The sequence below is a fragment of the Atractosteus spatula genome, chromosome 5, assembly GCF_055471065.1.
Source record: "Atractosteus spatula isolate fAtrSpa1 chromosome 5, fAtrSpa1.hap1, whole genome shotgun sequence".
NCBI classification, from domain to species: Eukaryota; Metazoa; Chordata; class Actinopteri; order Semionotiformes; family Lepisosteidae; genus Atractosteus; species Atractosteus spatula.
The window spans coordinates 28,614,502-28,629,773 of NC_142710.1; the positions used below are offsets into that span (position 1 = coordinate 28,614,502).

Consider the following 15,272-nt stretch of genomic DNA (forward strand, 5'->3'; position numbering starts at 1 on the left):
GATGTTATTTACTTATTATTTTCTTAAATGTCGGTTTTAAACGGAACGCTATGTTTATTATTTAAATAAAATTAATGGCACTAAAACATGTTTTTACACCGTGTTACGTGTTAACATGGATTCCTTGGAGATCAAAGACAAAGAAGTCGCACGCACCCCTTTTCAGCCTCTACTTTTGAAGTCGATGTGCTTCGTTCCCAGCCTTATCTGTTCTCATAGAAGTTAAGTGCTCTGAACTGAATCGCCCTTTTCACCAAGTGCAATGTTTACAGCTGAAATAGTTTCCATTTTGCATCAGGGGCGCTGTGCTCGTTTCGTTTTTACTAAGCACCTTACAATTGCAGCTGCTGTTAAAAATGTGGAGTGCAACTCCATCTGAAAATCCCCACTCCCTGCATCGGATAACAGCATAGAAAGTACTATTATTCCACTGAAACAGAAAGTATTTTTGTGTACCTCTCTTTCTGAGTCATAAGGGCGACACCATGTTTGCCGTAGGGGGGTGCTTTGTGTGGCTATTTAACTCGGATAGGAAATATTAAAAATATAAACACTGATATTACACTTTATATTGATGATAAAAATAATACAATTATGCTTATATTTTGAAAGATAATATTAAACTCGCTATATATAGTGTTTTAAAATCACCATTCTATTAAATTAATATTTGTCTATCTCTTCCCCCATCTTTTTGCATGGAGCAGCTCAATACCAGCTGTTTAAAACTAACTTCCTTCATACGGGATAAATAATTTGTTAGAGCAGGCTATCGGCTTCCTTTAAAAGGTTCTTATCAAACGAATTATTTGGAATTAAGCAGCTGTCGAGGTTTATTTTGTCCATTAGTATATGCGTATGTACTGCGTTATTCTGCCTGGAATAGTCTTTAAAAGGGAATCAAACTACTCTCGAAGCTTATTAATTTGGAGAAGTTTCAGCCAGCAGTTTTTTTTTCATCATCATTAACCAAGTTAAACGCTGCACGAATAATAAGTGGCGAAGAAGAACTTGCAAATCAAAGGTGAGTGCTACTTTGTTAAACCAAAATGTAAGTTCTTTCCTTCTGTCTCAGTTTAAAGACAGGTGGGGGGAAATATGGGAGCAGGGGTCTCTTTCCTACTCTACTCATAGTATTTTTTATGGGAGCATATATATTAAGTGCTGAACGATACAGAGCGGATCATACAGAGAAACAGTAGCCTGGGCAATACAAATAGCTCTATATAACGGCTTCCTGTCGCGGCCGGATTTTTAGAAATGACCAGTCTGTCGGCTCCAAATCGTGGACATCACTCACAGCTGGAACAGACGGTTTCTTTTCCTGCTTGTATAGCTCGAGGGTATGGAACGCATGACCTAAGAACTTATTCTGTTACTGAACGCGTAAATGTTTTGATGACAGCATTATTCTTCCCTTTAAAAATAACTTTTAGTGACATTTCAGTTCTAGCATGGTCCAGTTTCTTAAGGAATTAAGCATTCTGGTTTGCATATTGCACGTCAACAATTGTGGAAAGGATGCTGTAAGGTTAGAAATATTTTAGCAACCCAGACACGAAACCTAGGGAGAACACTGGAACAGTGATCTAGTTTTGTTTAAATTCAGAGATGCACAGTACACACTCGCATTGGTCACAACAGATCAAATCTAAACTTTTACTGAGGATAATTCTGTCTTTTATTCTGTTTTATTATATAATAATAATAAAGGCGCTGTCTCTTTTGTGTGTTTCTTTAGTGCGTCAAAGAAGCGCTGAGCTGCAATGTTGTTTTATTATTAGTGATGTTGCTTTAAGATTAGGTGTTCTGTTATTTCCGTTCGGTGTGTGTTTCATTTTTATGTTAGATAAAAGGTGTGAGCGGGTTTCTATAGTTACAAGGAAGATGCGCAAAGCCTCCCAGTTAACTGGATAAATGGTGACGTGATATTTGCCGGTGTTTGAATAAGTAGAAGCTACCTCTCTTTCTCGTTCTCTGTAGTGCATAGAGAAAGCAAACACCACCTCAACCATTGGGACATACAAACACAATACAACCTTAAATGCAACAACAACAAAAAAAACAGCAATGTACAATGGCAGACTATCTGTCATTGGGCTGACACTTGACAAATTAAATTCAATGTTTTGTAATCTAAAGTGATCCATGCAGGAAGTTGGGACACAACACATAGTTCATGGCTTAGTGTGAGCTAAGTGCATAAATGCATGAAAAGAAGTTACAGTAGGTTGTTTATGTAGAATCCATGTCCTCTTCAAGACGATGTAATAAAAAAGCAAACAGAACTATAACAAAGTGTGGAAATTAATTCTGGGGAGTTTATTCTTAGGCTTTGCAATGTACTTGTAAGCCCTCATTTGGAATATTGTGTTTTAGTCATCACACCACAAAATATGTTATAGCCTTAAGAGAGTGCAACCCAGAGCAGCAGGTGTAATTCTGGGGGCTCAGGGGTTTATTGTCATACTGTATATGGACAGGTTAAAGAAGCCAATTCTCTTCTTCCTAGAGCAAAGCAGATTGTGATGAGTTTGATAATATTTGAAATTCTAAAGGATGCAGAAAAAGTTAACCAAGGAGACTATTTTACCACATTGAACGAAGGACATGATGTCGCAATCCAAAACTAAAACCGGAATTCGGGCATTCATTTATGAGAGAATAGGAAATTATTGTTTTTTTTTTACATGAAGAATTATGGGTAGTGCCTCAGCATTCACTCCAGGGCCATCGTATTGGATCATGCCTATCTGCTTTATCTTCCCCAAACTGCAGCATGCTCCGCATTTCTGAGCCTCTTTGTTAACGATCTCTACCAGTGTTACGATTTTTTAACATGCAATCCTCATGATAATCAAATAACAAAGCTTTAAGGCTTCAGCCAGCTCTTAGTTGGTCAGTTAATTATTGACCAACAATCCAGCAGGAACACTTATGTGAGGTTTCTGTTCCGTCTTTATGTAACCTGATTATTTGGTTGGAAGGATCTGAAACAACCCTTTTTTTAACTGTTGCATTAACATGTCTAGAGAATGATCATTTGTATTTATAAGTGGTTGGCAGAGTGGCACGGTGGTTAGCATTGCTGTCTCGCAGCACTGGGGCCCTGGATTCATCCTGGACCTAGAGTGCTGTCTGTGTGGAGTTTGTATGTTCTCCCCCTGTTTGCGTGGGTTTCCTCCAGGTGCTCAAGTTTCCCTCCACTGTCCAAAAACACACTGGTAGGTGAGTTGGCTTCTGGGATAACTAGCCCTGGTGTGCGTGTGTGCGTGTCTGTGTGTCCTGTGATGGGCTGGCGTCGCCTCCAGGGTGTATCCTGCTTTGCTCCTGTCGCTTGCCAGGATGGGCTCTGGCTTCCCTCTGACCCTGAACTGGATGAAGCAGTTACAAAATGGATGGATGGATATTTACAATCTAAATAAAGAAGTTATAAAACTAAATATCAAAGATGATTTAAAAATGTATATAAAACAATAAATGAAACACTGGAGAAATAATTACCTATGAAGGGATTTATAAATGTATGTATATATAAATAAATGTACATTTGTTATCCTACACTGTACTATTCCATAAACACAAAATAAAATGTATCTGCAAACCTTGGATGAGGTTGCATGTGTGCAAGAACAAAGTGCTGTTCATCTGCAGAAGGAACTTACCACACTACTTTACACATCTACCACTAACTTTCTAAGAAAAAAGTTGAAAATTTCATATGGTTTTATGTAAAGTCAGATTCATATGGCCAGCCATACATGACCCAAGGAGAAACTCTTAAATCCTCAGTTTCTGAGTGTTTTGATCACTGACGTACGGTAGTCTGGAGGTCATTGGAAATGTAAATCCCAAACCCCTGCAGCTCTTAACAATAGCCACTGACCATTCCCGAGTTGCTTACTAAATGTTGCATGCCTTTACCACACACCAGGGGATTAAGGGTGACTTATAGGACTCTAGAACCAGGGTTGGTCGTCTCTGGCTCAGATAGTGTTGTTAATGTAGATCCAGTGCAGAGTGACATCTTTGAAAAGCTTGGACTCTGATACAAAGGTATTTCGGCCTCTGTTTTCTGAGTTTCTGTTCTCCTAAACCTACTGCAGAATTTCTAACTAGGATTCCAGAACTACTAGCTCTGCTTTGTCCAGCTCAAGTAAGTTTTGTTCTTTTTTTACTTCTAGGCAACGTCTGTGCTTATGTGGATCCTCCTGATTGCTTGGCTACTGCCAGGTTCTTAGAAACTGTGGATTGTTGTGGTTTTATTCTGCATGACAGTTTCCCAGCACATAACTGTGGCCATGCATTAGATTTGGTGAATTCTTGTGGTGTGGACATTTCCAGCCTACAAGAATTTGAATGGGGCTTTTCTGACCACAAGTCTGTCTCGCTGAGCCTTTTAAGACTTCGACCTCCTATTAATAGTAAACGCACTCTGACCTTCTATAGAATGAATTTGGTGAATTCAGCAAGTTGAGCAAAAGAGCTCACAAAATCTCCAGTTACTGTATGTAGCTCAGTCTGTTTTGTTTCAGGATTCTAGTTCTCCGAGACTGACTGACTCCTATGAAATGTCAGCTAGTTTCGTTTGATTGTTCTTTTCCCCAATACACAAAAAAACTCCTCTCTATAAAAGCAGCAGGATGATGTCTTGAGCTTTCACGAAGAGGGTGTGGTTGACTGTTCAACTTCCGGCCCTGGCTTTCAGGGATGCCCATAAAGCAGCCAGAGCCTTGTTCTGTTCCAGTCTCATTGAGGGGGGTCACAATAATCCTACCGTCCTTTTGTCCAGCATCTGTAAAATGAACGAGTTAATACACCTCCTTCCACACTGTGTGAGCAGTGTAACACACTGATTCAGTTCTTTCACAACAGCGTATATAATATTAATAACTAGATGCTGACCTCACCTCCTGCCGTCATGACAACTATGCCCTTTCCTGCATTCAAAGGTTTAAGCTTCTCCCATTTTACTGCTGTTGATGCTATTTATGTGACTGAGTTGGTGGCTAAAATAAGACCTATTACCTGGGCTTTGAACTCTATTCCTGGTCAGCCACTAATATCTGGTTTCTCTGTTGTCTGTCCATTCATTACTAATATCGCCAACGATGCCCTGAAATCTGGACTTGTATCTGTAAACCTAAAGTCTGTTGGTATTGCAACCGTGAAATAATCCTGGCCTGGACCTTCAAATGCATAACCACTCCAGACCTATTTTCAATTATTATTTTCTTACAAGATCTCTGAAATGGGTGGTGACAGCTCAATTCCAGTGTCCTCTTGCCTCTAATGAGCTCTTTGAGCTTTTTCCATCTGGGTTTAGGCTGACACAAACTACTGAAAAAGCCCTTGTTTAGATAATGATTTGATCATGGCTTCTGACTCTGGATCACTAAATATTTTCCTCCTTCTGGACTTTTGATTTAATGTTCTTCAGTAATATATGCCACCTCTTAATTTAGGACAAATTAGTGTTTGCTTAAATCAAGGGCAACTTGATGAGGTGCTCAAGACCATAACCACTGCGCATGCCAGTTGAGCCCAAAGAGAAATAGCATCACTTGGGTGACGAACAGCTCACACCCAGAGAAGGCTCCACAGCCAAAACGTTGTTTCCTTTTTCTCTTTTCAGCATGGAATAAACCTTTACTTGTTCCTACTCAAAAAAAATGTTTTGTTGTCTTGGTATGTCGCTTATGTTTATATAGTATCGGATCTAAAATAAATAAAACTGTAAACAAACGCTGTGTGGAAAAAGTCTTAAATTCAATGCAAAGAAATCATGAACAAACGCTTGGTCTTTTAGATGAAAGGGAAAACAAAATGTTCAGTCTTAACATTCCATAAAAAAGACTAAATCTACTATTTATAATCAGCTAAGGACCTAAGTAAGGAAAAAATATTTTTTACTTGTAATCATTTGAAACGTAATGATATGATCCAGATGCATCTTGGGCGCACGACTGCTGCATTTCCACACCCTTCACCAGGTACTAACAATAGTCTTCCTTCGCCTTTTACAAAGTACAACTATTTAACATCTTGTAAATCAGGAATGACTTGTACAACTACTGCAGTTTCTTTACAGGTGTCTGCCTGATAGAGATGCAGTATCTTAATATCACAGATGCAACAAAACGTTCTTAGGCTAAACAGTGATAAGACTGAGGTCATTCTCGCAGGCTCCCAACATCAAGTCACAGCTTACTTACATCCTGTATTTATTTTTGTTTTTCTCAGTTTACATTACATTCACCCTGCAGAGTCTCAGTTCAAGTCCTCTAACACTAATGACTTCCATGTTGAAAGTATTGTGACAGAAGCTGGAAACCTTTGTGCTCTTCCTGACCCCACGTTTTCATTTGAAGCTCACGTTGAGAATGTCACAAGGAAGGCATTGTTCGCTTGCTTGGTTCAGGCGCTTGCTCTGTCTGATGCTGGAATATTGACACATGCCTTTATTTTATTTATTATTTCTCAAGGTTATTTTTTTAATTTCCTCAAGCTTAGACTGCTGTAACACCTTACTTACTGTGGTGGTTTCGTAGAGGGTGATAGAATGTCCAGTCTTGTGGGTGAACTAAAAGACTTGTGACTTGACTCGCCGGTCAACTAAAAGAACTCTGCATGAGTATCTAATTCCTGTCCTGTGTCCATTGCACTGGCCTCTTTCTTGCATGTCAAGCACTGAATGGTCTATATGCCGCTTATTACACTGCAGACCACAAAGTGAACAAAAATGGCTGGACAAGATTTTATTATCTTGTCCAGCCATTTTTGGACACTTTTACTCAACAAACAGTATGGGCCAACTAGTCTCCTCACGTTTGCAACTTTATGTTCCTCACCCAAATTAGGGATGGAATAGCAGCTTATTTTGATGTGTGTTGTCAATCTTTCTTTCAGCATGATCACTTAAAACATCTTTGTCAAACACTTTCTGATCTGAATTCCCATATGTGCTGCGTTCTGTGCCACAGCACTGAAGTTCCCATGATAAAAACCAAGGAATGTTTCTTCTCCTTTCAGGCGAAGTTTTTGTTTTTAACACATTCTGTGTATTGCAGACTGAACATTTCAGTAAGGTTAAGAACTTGACCTTCAGAGCAGAAATGTATCACTTTGAGATAAGGTGACACTCGGTTAAGTTGTGTCCATTGTATCAAAAATAGTAAATAAAAGCCTGGGAATATACCAAGAGAAATAATTTTCTGTACATTTTCTCTTCCCACATTGCCCAGAGCTGTTTTTATGGAATGATTTGTAGATACCTGCTTTCCTTTCTAATGATAAAGACTTCCAGTTACTTCATTCCTGCCTGTAGTTGTGTTAAACTGTCACAATGAAGTACTGTAACAGTTCATTTAATTCTGAGTGTCCTAACCTAAAATGTCTCTCAACCCATCAGCATAAACCCTTTATACAGAATTGGGAAGCTGTGGTGTGAACATTCTAATTCTTTTTTGCCAATTTCTCCTGACTACCTCCTCTGTCTGTCTCATGCGTAATCATTACCACCCTGTAGATTTAGGTTATTTTGCCCAGACTCTATGACACAGGGAAACAAGTGATTAGGCAGCTATTTTGGGGATCTGGGACAAGGATGCAGTCTGCAAACAGATAGATCCACTTTCAAATTCATGTGTGTAACAATGTGGAATATAAACAAGCTATTATGAATAATTCAGCCACTTCACTGCAGAATTTACATCAACACTATTTACTACACTTGAAATCTTTCCTTGTCCTGTGTAGCTTAGCATTAAAGAGATCATTAAAATGAACTTACAATGCACATTTCTTTTTTGGTAGCACTGGTGAAATGTGACGTGTGATGTGAGGGACAACTCGACCCCCCTGATTTCCCGCCCTTGACATTCTGATGTCTAGAGCCATCACCGGTGTTGCCCTTGTCGAGCTTGTCCTGTGACAACCTGGCAGTGCCCGGCTGGGCAGGAACAAGGGTCTCTGAACATTAAAGGACATGCCACAGGTAGGACCCGACGAATCTGTCTGGCCTGCAGCCACAGAACCAACTCGATAATACTCCTGAAGGAAATCTAATTTGCCTTTTTTTTTAACCTGTTTGAATAGTTGTGATTTTTTTTATTGTACATGACAGCAGTAACCATTTTTCACAAGTACCTAAGATGCCTAAAATCCACACTTAGTGAACATTCATCATTTCGAGTGATGAAGATTTAGATCCTCTGTCTTTGTAGCCAGGCACTAATGGAATGGAACCTGCATTTGGTGAGGCATACGGGACCCACAGATGCCATCTAACTTCTGATCACTTAGCAGCCTCGCTCCTGGGTAGGAAGATAGAGCATGGGCAGGTGAGCACTCGTATTGTACTGCCCAGACCTTCTCTAGGCAATACACATATTTGTTACACACTGCACACCTCCTGCTACTTGAATTAAAAATGCCGAATACTTACATCTGTTATAAAGAAGTAAAACTTAAAGAATTAAAGACATTTAAGAAAATTCTTCAGTCTATTTGCTTAACGAACTGTCACTGTATTTTGCCTTTTGAAGTCTTTATGAAAAACCCTCTTGCAATTCATTTAATTGGTGCAGTTGATTGAATTCATCAAGAACAGTTAGGCATACACATTCTGGTGTTGTTGGTACTATATTAGAGAGGCAACATTAATATAGACTTTATCATCTCATCTGATGATAATATCATCTCACTAAGACTGAGTCACATTTAATTGAAAAGCTCGTACTTTATCTGCCTATTTCCCTAGCTGGAGTGCCCTGAACATGTGGTTCTGATGTTGGGGTTCCCCGCCATGCCCCGGAAACGGCCATTCGAACTCCTCAGTGACCTTGTGGATGATGGGTTTGGTGAGGAGCTGCACCCAGAACGCTGGGATGTCTCCGCTTTAGATGACATTACCTGCTGCACCAAAGCCGGCCTGGAGGCAGAGCTAGGAAGTATTGAGGGAGTGCTGGCGGACGGGAAGAATGACATCAGAGGAAGAGAGGAGTCAACAGAGCAGGCCTTGAGCTCAGGGAGCCAGCAAGGACAAGGCCATCCTGCTCGGCACCCGACTGGCAAAATGAAAGTGGCTGGGGAGGAACTGAAAGAAGAGGCAGAACCGGAGCTGCCAGGACATCGGAGCACAGCAGGGAAGCAGACAGGCCAGGGGCTGGAATCCACTGCGTTGCCACTATCCATTTCCGAGCACTGCAGCGAGGAGCACAACTATTCCCTACAGGCACACCAGGATTCGGACTTCAGCCAAGGCTCGGACACTGAGGCGGGAGACGAGGAGGAGGATGGAGAGGAAGAGGAGGAGATCGGGGAGCAGGAAGAGTCTAGCTCCTCCGGAAGTGAGTCTGGTGAGTTCTGCTGTCCCACAGAGCGCATTCTTTACTTTATGCATCAGTATGCAGCATTAAAAACTCATTTTTTCCCCAGATAATGTTCTTAAACTAAAATGCTTAGGATTTAAAATATACTTACTTCTGTTTTGATTTACACATGTGTCTGTATGCTCTGTTTTGGTTCCCAGCTCTGTGTTTGCTGTGTTATCTGATGTTAATGCTTTGATTTTACCGTTTCCAGACACTGACCTTGACGGCAGCCTTGCTGAAAGACCGCTGAAGCGCAGGTGCTTTTGGGAGTACAGCCATGGGCACGAGACGGCGAATAAGAGACAGCAAAGAGAGCCCTTCGCTTCCTGGAATTCCAGCACCCTGCCCAGCACGCTGTACCAGAGAGAGGGAGCCTTAGCCTCTGGTGAGAGAGCACTACCAGCACCGCAGGAATGTTCTTAATACTGTAACAATCCTCGTTAACTGCTTATCACAATCAGTGAGGCTTCCGTGTCTATTTAATAAAACCTTTCCTGTCTCTCAAGGTGTTAATTGGTTTATACATATTTGTACAAGAAATCTACTGAAGAATACTGAATGTGCCCAACCCTGTAAGCAGGATTAATCGAAGATTTGGGCGACTTCAAAGTGTTTTTTGTAGAAACTGTCAGAAAGGCACTTTACATGAAAATATAAACATTCTGACTCTAATTACAGTCTTTGTAAAAAAGAGCTGAAAAAAGCCAAAGGTTTCCAGAGTGGTATTCTTAGTTTATAGGTTGAGAAATGAGCCCTGATCTTTTCCCCTCATCCAGCAGGTCTGTTTATTGTATTTAAAACCCATTTCAGGAAGGAAGGGTCTGCGAAAAGCTCGTAAGACCGATGCGAGTGATCTGACGCCTAACCCACAGAAATTGTGCAGCATTGGAGAGCAACTGCACAACCTGAACAGAGCCATTGAGGACATCCGGCCTGTCAATGACCTGCCTGTGACAGCCAGGGCCCGTTCCCGCAAAGAGAAGAATAAGCTGGCCTCCAGGTAACAGGGACAGACACGGAGGCCAGGGAGAGATCTCCCAAGTGGACTGTAGTACAGGTCGAGGGATAATATCTTCAAATAACATGTTCTCCAAACATAGAAGGAGCACTACCAGAAAAAAATTAAATTAAGGAAGTAAAAAGAGAGAGATGGAGATGTAACATAAAAACAAGGATTTGAGACCAGTATACCTAGAAAAATAGGAAGTGAACTTGGAAGAACAGGTAGAGGTGATGGAATACTGGAAATCCACAGAATAATGAGGATTAGAGGGAGTGAAAGTAAAGAAGGATGCGTGATACAATGAGGGTGTAAAAAGGTAATTTGAATTTGACAGACGGAAGGAATGAATTTGTCTCAGCTGTTTCCCTTTCCTGTGGTCTTAGGGCGTGCCGTTTAAAGAAGAAAGCACAGCATGAAGCTAACAAGATCAAGCTGTGGGGGCTGAGCCAGGAGTATGGTAAGTGTTTTATCAAGTCAGAAAGAATAATAGTGGACTAATGTACTGGTGTGCTTGGCTTGTAGCGATTACGTACTCCTCTCTTTTCCCTTTAAAATTGACTTCTTTAGCTCATAATTTAAGTTTGCATATTTGTTAACCCTTAAAAGGGCGTCTTGAAGAAAGGTTAAGCACAATCGTCCAGGTGTCACAAATTCAAGCCTGAGTCATGTCAGTAGCTGACTGTGACCAGCATTCCCCTGCAGCTGTGCACAACTGGCTCGGCACAGGGGGAGTACGGTTGGTGTTAGCTGACCAGGGCTTTCATAGAGTACCACTCTCTGTGACTTCCTGGGTGCAGGCAGTTCGCTGTCGAATTAGTACCATGAAAAAAATTCACTCCTTGAAGCATGGGCTTCATTGGAGAAGCTTGTGGGCACCTCCTCATTCGCTTTGTGTGTAGACAACACTGTAGCTCCAAACCCAGCTGGTAAATATGAGTATATAATGAGGATGGTTAACTTGACATGATGAAAACTTAAAAATTAAGGCCTGTCACCTGCAGTAGAGCAAAGCTCTTTGTGCATGCTGAGCCCAGTTTCCTATTGGCTTTCTCGAGTCAGTAACAGAATGCTTCTGAGTGTGTTATATCCAGGATCCCCCTGGCTGCTAAGCGATGGTCCTGCAGTTTTGCTCTGGGCTCAGAAGGCTGTGATGGCCCATGTGACGCGAGTGTGCCATTTCCCAGAGAAGATTGAGTCAGTAGGTCTACTGCTGCTGTTGATCTCTGCAGACAGCCTGCTGGCGGCACTGCTGCGTATCAAGGAGGTGATAAGACAAAGAGTGGAAAACAGCGATGGCGCAGATGGGATGGGGATGACTGAAAAGCTGGAGGAAATACTGAAAGAATCCACAGGTATGACTCGCAGTCGGATATGCCTTGGGTATGAATCTCGGACAACAGAAACACAGTGTAAACAAGTAGTCTGACTTTCAAACTGTGAATTAGCTTCTTAAAAGGTCCTGGTAAGGCCATTTGTGTCTTTCAAACATGCTCAAAAAGAGAGGGGCACACATAAATCATGTTGGTATTTAGGGATGTATTTTCCATTTCCATTTCCATGCTGGTGCAGGGAGGTGTCAAGTGTATAAAAAAAAAATGAAGGGCCACAGACATGTGACCAAGGGACAGCTCGACTAAGATGCGTCCCTGTTGTTTTGATAGGGCCACAGGTGGCAGGACGGACCAAAGAGTTTGTTGAGAGGATGCTGGTGCACAGTGCGACGGGACAGCTGGCTGGAGCATCGCAGCGGGGGGGCTGCACAGACTGACCCCTGAGCCTGCTTCTCTGCTCCACGCGTTTGCACTTTCTGACTTGAGAGGAGGCGGGGCGAAGGAGTGGTGTTGGTTCTGAAAACTCCATACGGTAGCAGTCTCAAGTCTCGTGCCGATTTCTTTCAGTTTGTGTTTCATTGACTTTGGTATTGCTGTTTTAGCTCTCCCGACACTGTTTGTTGTGGGCTAGCTGCTAGGTTTCTTGTGTGTACATTTCTCCCACTATCTAAACATTTCTATCCCATCGTGCCTCGAAACTCAGTGTTCACTGCTTGCAAGACGTGTGTGATGAGTTTGGGCTTTTAATTTGTGGTGTGTGCAACAGGAAGTAAACAAGAACAGGATGCTAGAACCAAGGTGAGTGTCTGTAGCCCGGTTGAATTGCTGTATGCAGATAAATTGGTGCTACTGAAGTTCAGATGCTACTAAATTTCTTTCTCAATGTACAATTTTGTAGGATAATACAGAATGTGAGGACTGGTTATTTAATAAGATGCAGAAATGTATTATGACATGTGTTTGCTTTTAACTTTAAGGAAGATGTGAAGTTTGTGTACAAGGGAGTAATTGATCAGAGTTTAAGATGTGAACTACTGGATCCTTATGAGTCAATAACCTGGAGGTGTCGAGTTGGCCTGACAGGCTCAGTATTAATGGCTGGATTACCTGTACAGATGACATGCTTAGACATTAAAGCAAGAATACTCCATCAAACACTACATTTAGCACAATTTCATCAATTGTAAAATATAGTTAAAAAGCTGGATTTTAATCCAAATCTGTTGAAAAGAAATGTTGAAAAAATTCCAATGATCTAAATGACTAATTTCTAATGTTCAACATGTCATCACTTTAAAATATTTTGTAAGAGCAGTATTATCTAACAATTTTACAGATCCTAATCAAGCAGAATTCCAAATAATTTACAGTCCTTACACTATGAAATGGAGTATCCACATTCACACAAAGCAGGTGCCATAAAAAGGTCAGCATCAAAGTGCTGTGAGATTACGCCTTAGTTATTTCCTGAAGATTAATTTGCACTTCATTTGGTTTTTAATGTGAAACCTGAGTATTTAGGTATCTCTCTAGAATCCAGGCTCATGTGTAAGTGCTGAAAGTAATACATCATTAAGAGTATGTTTCTGTGCCTTTGATAAAACTACAATGGAAAGAATTTCCAGAATATATTCTAGTCATTTGAAAATATGAAAAGATCCCACGCAGGTTTATCTTGGGTGAAGAAATCCTACTAAAATGCTTCACAAAAAAGGACCTGCTAATTTATACACTGTATTGTATATATACATATGACATCTAGTCTCAAAGCACCAAACACTCTGCTGTTATTGCCCACTACCCTCACTACCCAGTGCGTGTTCTCAGCTCCTTTGCATAGAGTCTTGGGGTCTCTAAAAATGAAGTATTTTCATAATTTCTTATGTTGGATCTTAAAACCAAATGTGAATAAGTAATAAAAACAGTATTATATTTATCGAATTTGATTCTTTTAGAAAAAAACAAAGATCATTCCAAATTCATATGAACACCTGTTTTCCTTATACTGTAACTTTTAAGCTGCTTCGTATGTCATTGTAACATACAGCTCTCACAGGTGTTTGTACACTTTACACAGCTGGTTTCAGAATATTTCTTCTAAGGATAAATGCATGCCCTTTTCAGTAACTCGGTACTACTGAGCAATTTCTTTGAAATACTAATCATACCAAACAAGATGGAAATGTTAATGAAACCTGACATCAATTATTATTTTTATTTCCGCTTTTTTGAATACTGAAGTAATGTCACTATAGCTGAGCTGTTAAAGGACTGAATGGAGTTTAAATCTGACAATAGACAATATTAATGTATGATGTATAAAAGGAAAGACAAACTCTGTTGGGGAAAATGAATTTTGGACCATGATATGAATCTGTGAACTTTTGTGTATCCAGTAATATGCACCTTAATGAAAAGAACACATTATGTTACATATCTTATTTTCTATAACTCTTGTTTCTGATATCACAACCTTTAGCATGATGTTATCAGAGGTAAGTGTTTTGCTTTAAGGTTAATTTGACTGCTAAAATAGCTTGAAAATTCTCCCATCAGTATGGCAAAATTGCTAATGTGAGTTTCTTGTCCATTTTGAGGGAGTAACTACTATTTGCACTTTAAATGAGCAAGCCATTCTTAGTGTCACTGCTTCATGCATTAAAATCCAGTGTTTGCAGTCTCCGTTAAAGTACACCTATAATGAAAATGTCAATCTTCATTTGTATCTAAAATGGAAACTCTGCACTGCTTGCTAAAGGTCAGTCAAGTGTATAGTCCACCCACCCCTAGTATGTAAACTGTGCTTAAAAGTTTTATTCTAGCTTTAAGCCCGTTTGCACACCTACACTACCAGTCTCATCCAAAAACATCTACAGTATGGCTAGCGCTAATAACAGCCTGTTTCCCTATGGAAAAAGAATGAAAACCATTTGCAATATTCCTCACTTTGCAAATTCAGTTGTGCTATGCCAACTGGTTTCCCAAACTGCAATACCACCATGACACAATCACATATGTAAGTATTTGTTTTAAGGTTATGTGCTCTCCATGAATATTGGAGAAGTTTGGAATCAGAATGTCATCTAAGCCAGGATGCTGTTAAAAAAATAAGGGACTTAAGTCTCAAGTTTTTTTTTCCAAGTTTAAACATGTAAAAGACATTTGGGTTAAAGGTGGTTTCACAGATCTCAAAAAACATTGTGCTGTATACTGAGACTGGAAAACAATCCACTGAAGGAGGGGTACTGACTATACCTTTATATCACCACTCCAGCAATAGTTTACAAAGTGCTTTATATTAATCTGCAACCAACCACTAGGACGTCTCCTAGACATCCAGTGTTGTTCAGCAGTGAAATCCATAACCTTACTTTGATGTGGCAGATGTCAACATACGTATGTGCCCGTTTTGATTTATAAAAACAAAAAGTGCCGTGCAAATAGAAGCCTAATATTTTTTCTGTGAGCGTACTGTATACCTTGTATAATGTATATTTTAATATTTATAAGCAGCTGCTGTATTAATAAATATATTTTTACAACTCTGGGATTTTTTTTTCCATT

The 15,272-nt window shown here is 40.2% G+C and overlaps 1 protein-coding gene across 3 annotated transcripts; it reads left to right on the forward strand.

Moving 5' to 3' along the window:
* Positions 1–761: 761 nt before the first annotated feature.
* LOC148834862 (uncharacterized) lies at positions 762–15,250 on the forward strand. Of its 3 annotated transcripts, none has more exons than XM_088917696.1 (9): positions 762–1,024; positions 7,816–7,996; positions 8,226–8,342; positions 8,762–9,359; positions 9,586–9,759; positions 10,185–10,374; positions 10,761–10,834; positions 11,607–11,729; positions 12,039–15,250. In XM_088917696.1, exons 2-9 carry the CDS (start codon positions 7,988–7,990, stop codon positions 12,143–12,145), a joined length of 1,392 nt encoding a protein of 463 aa, XP_088773822.1. In that variant the 5' UTR covers positions 762–1,024; positions 7,816–7,987; the 3' UTR covers positions 12,146–15,250. The 3 variants fall into 3 exon arrangements, with proteins under 3 accessions (XP_088773822.1, XP_088773824.1, XP_088773823.1); XM_088917698.1 differs by having other exon boundaries at positions 12,047–15,250; XM_088917697.1 differs by having other exon boundaries at positions 770–789.
* The last annotated feature ends 22 nt before the right edge of the window (positions 15,251–15,272 follow it).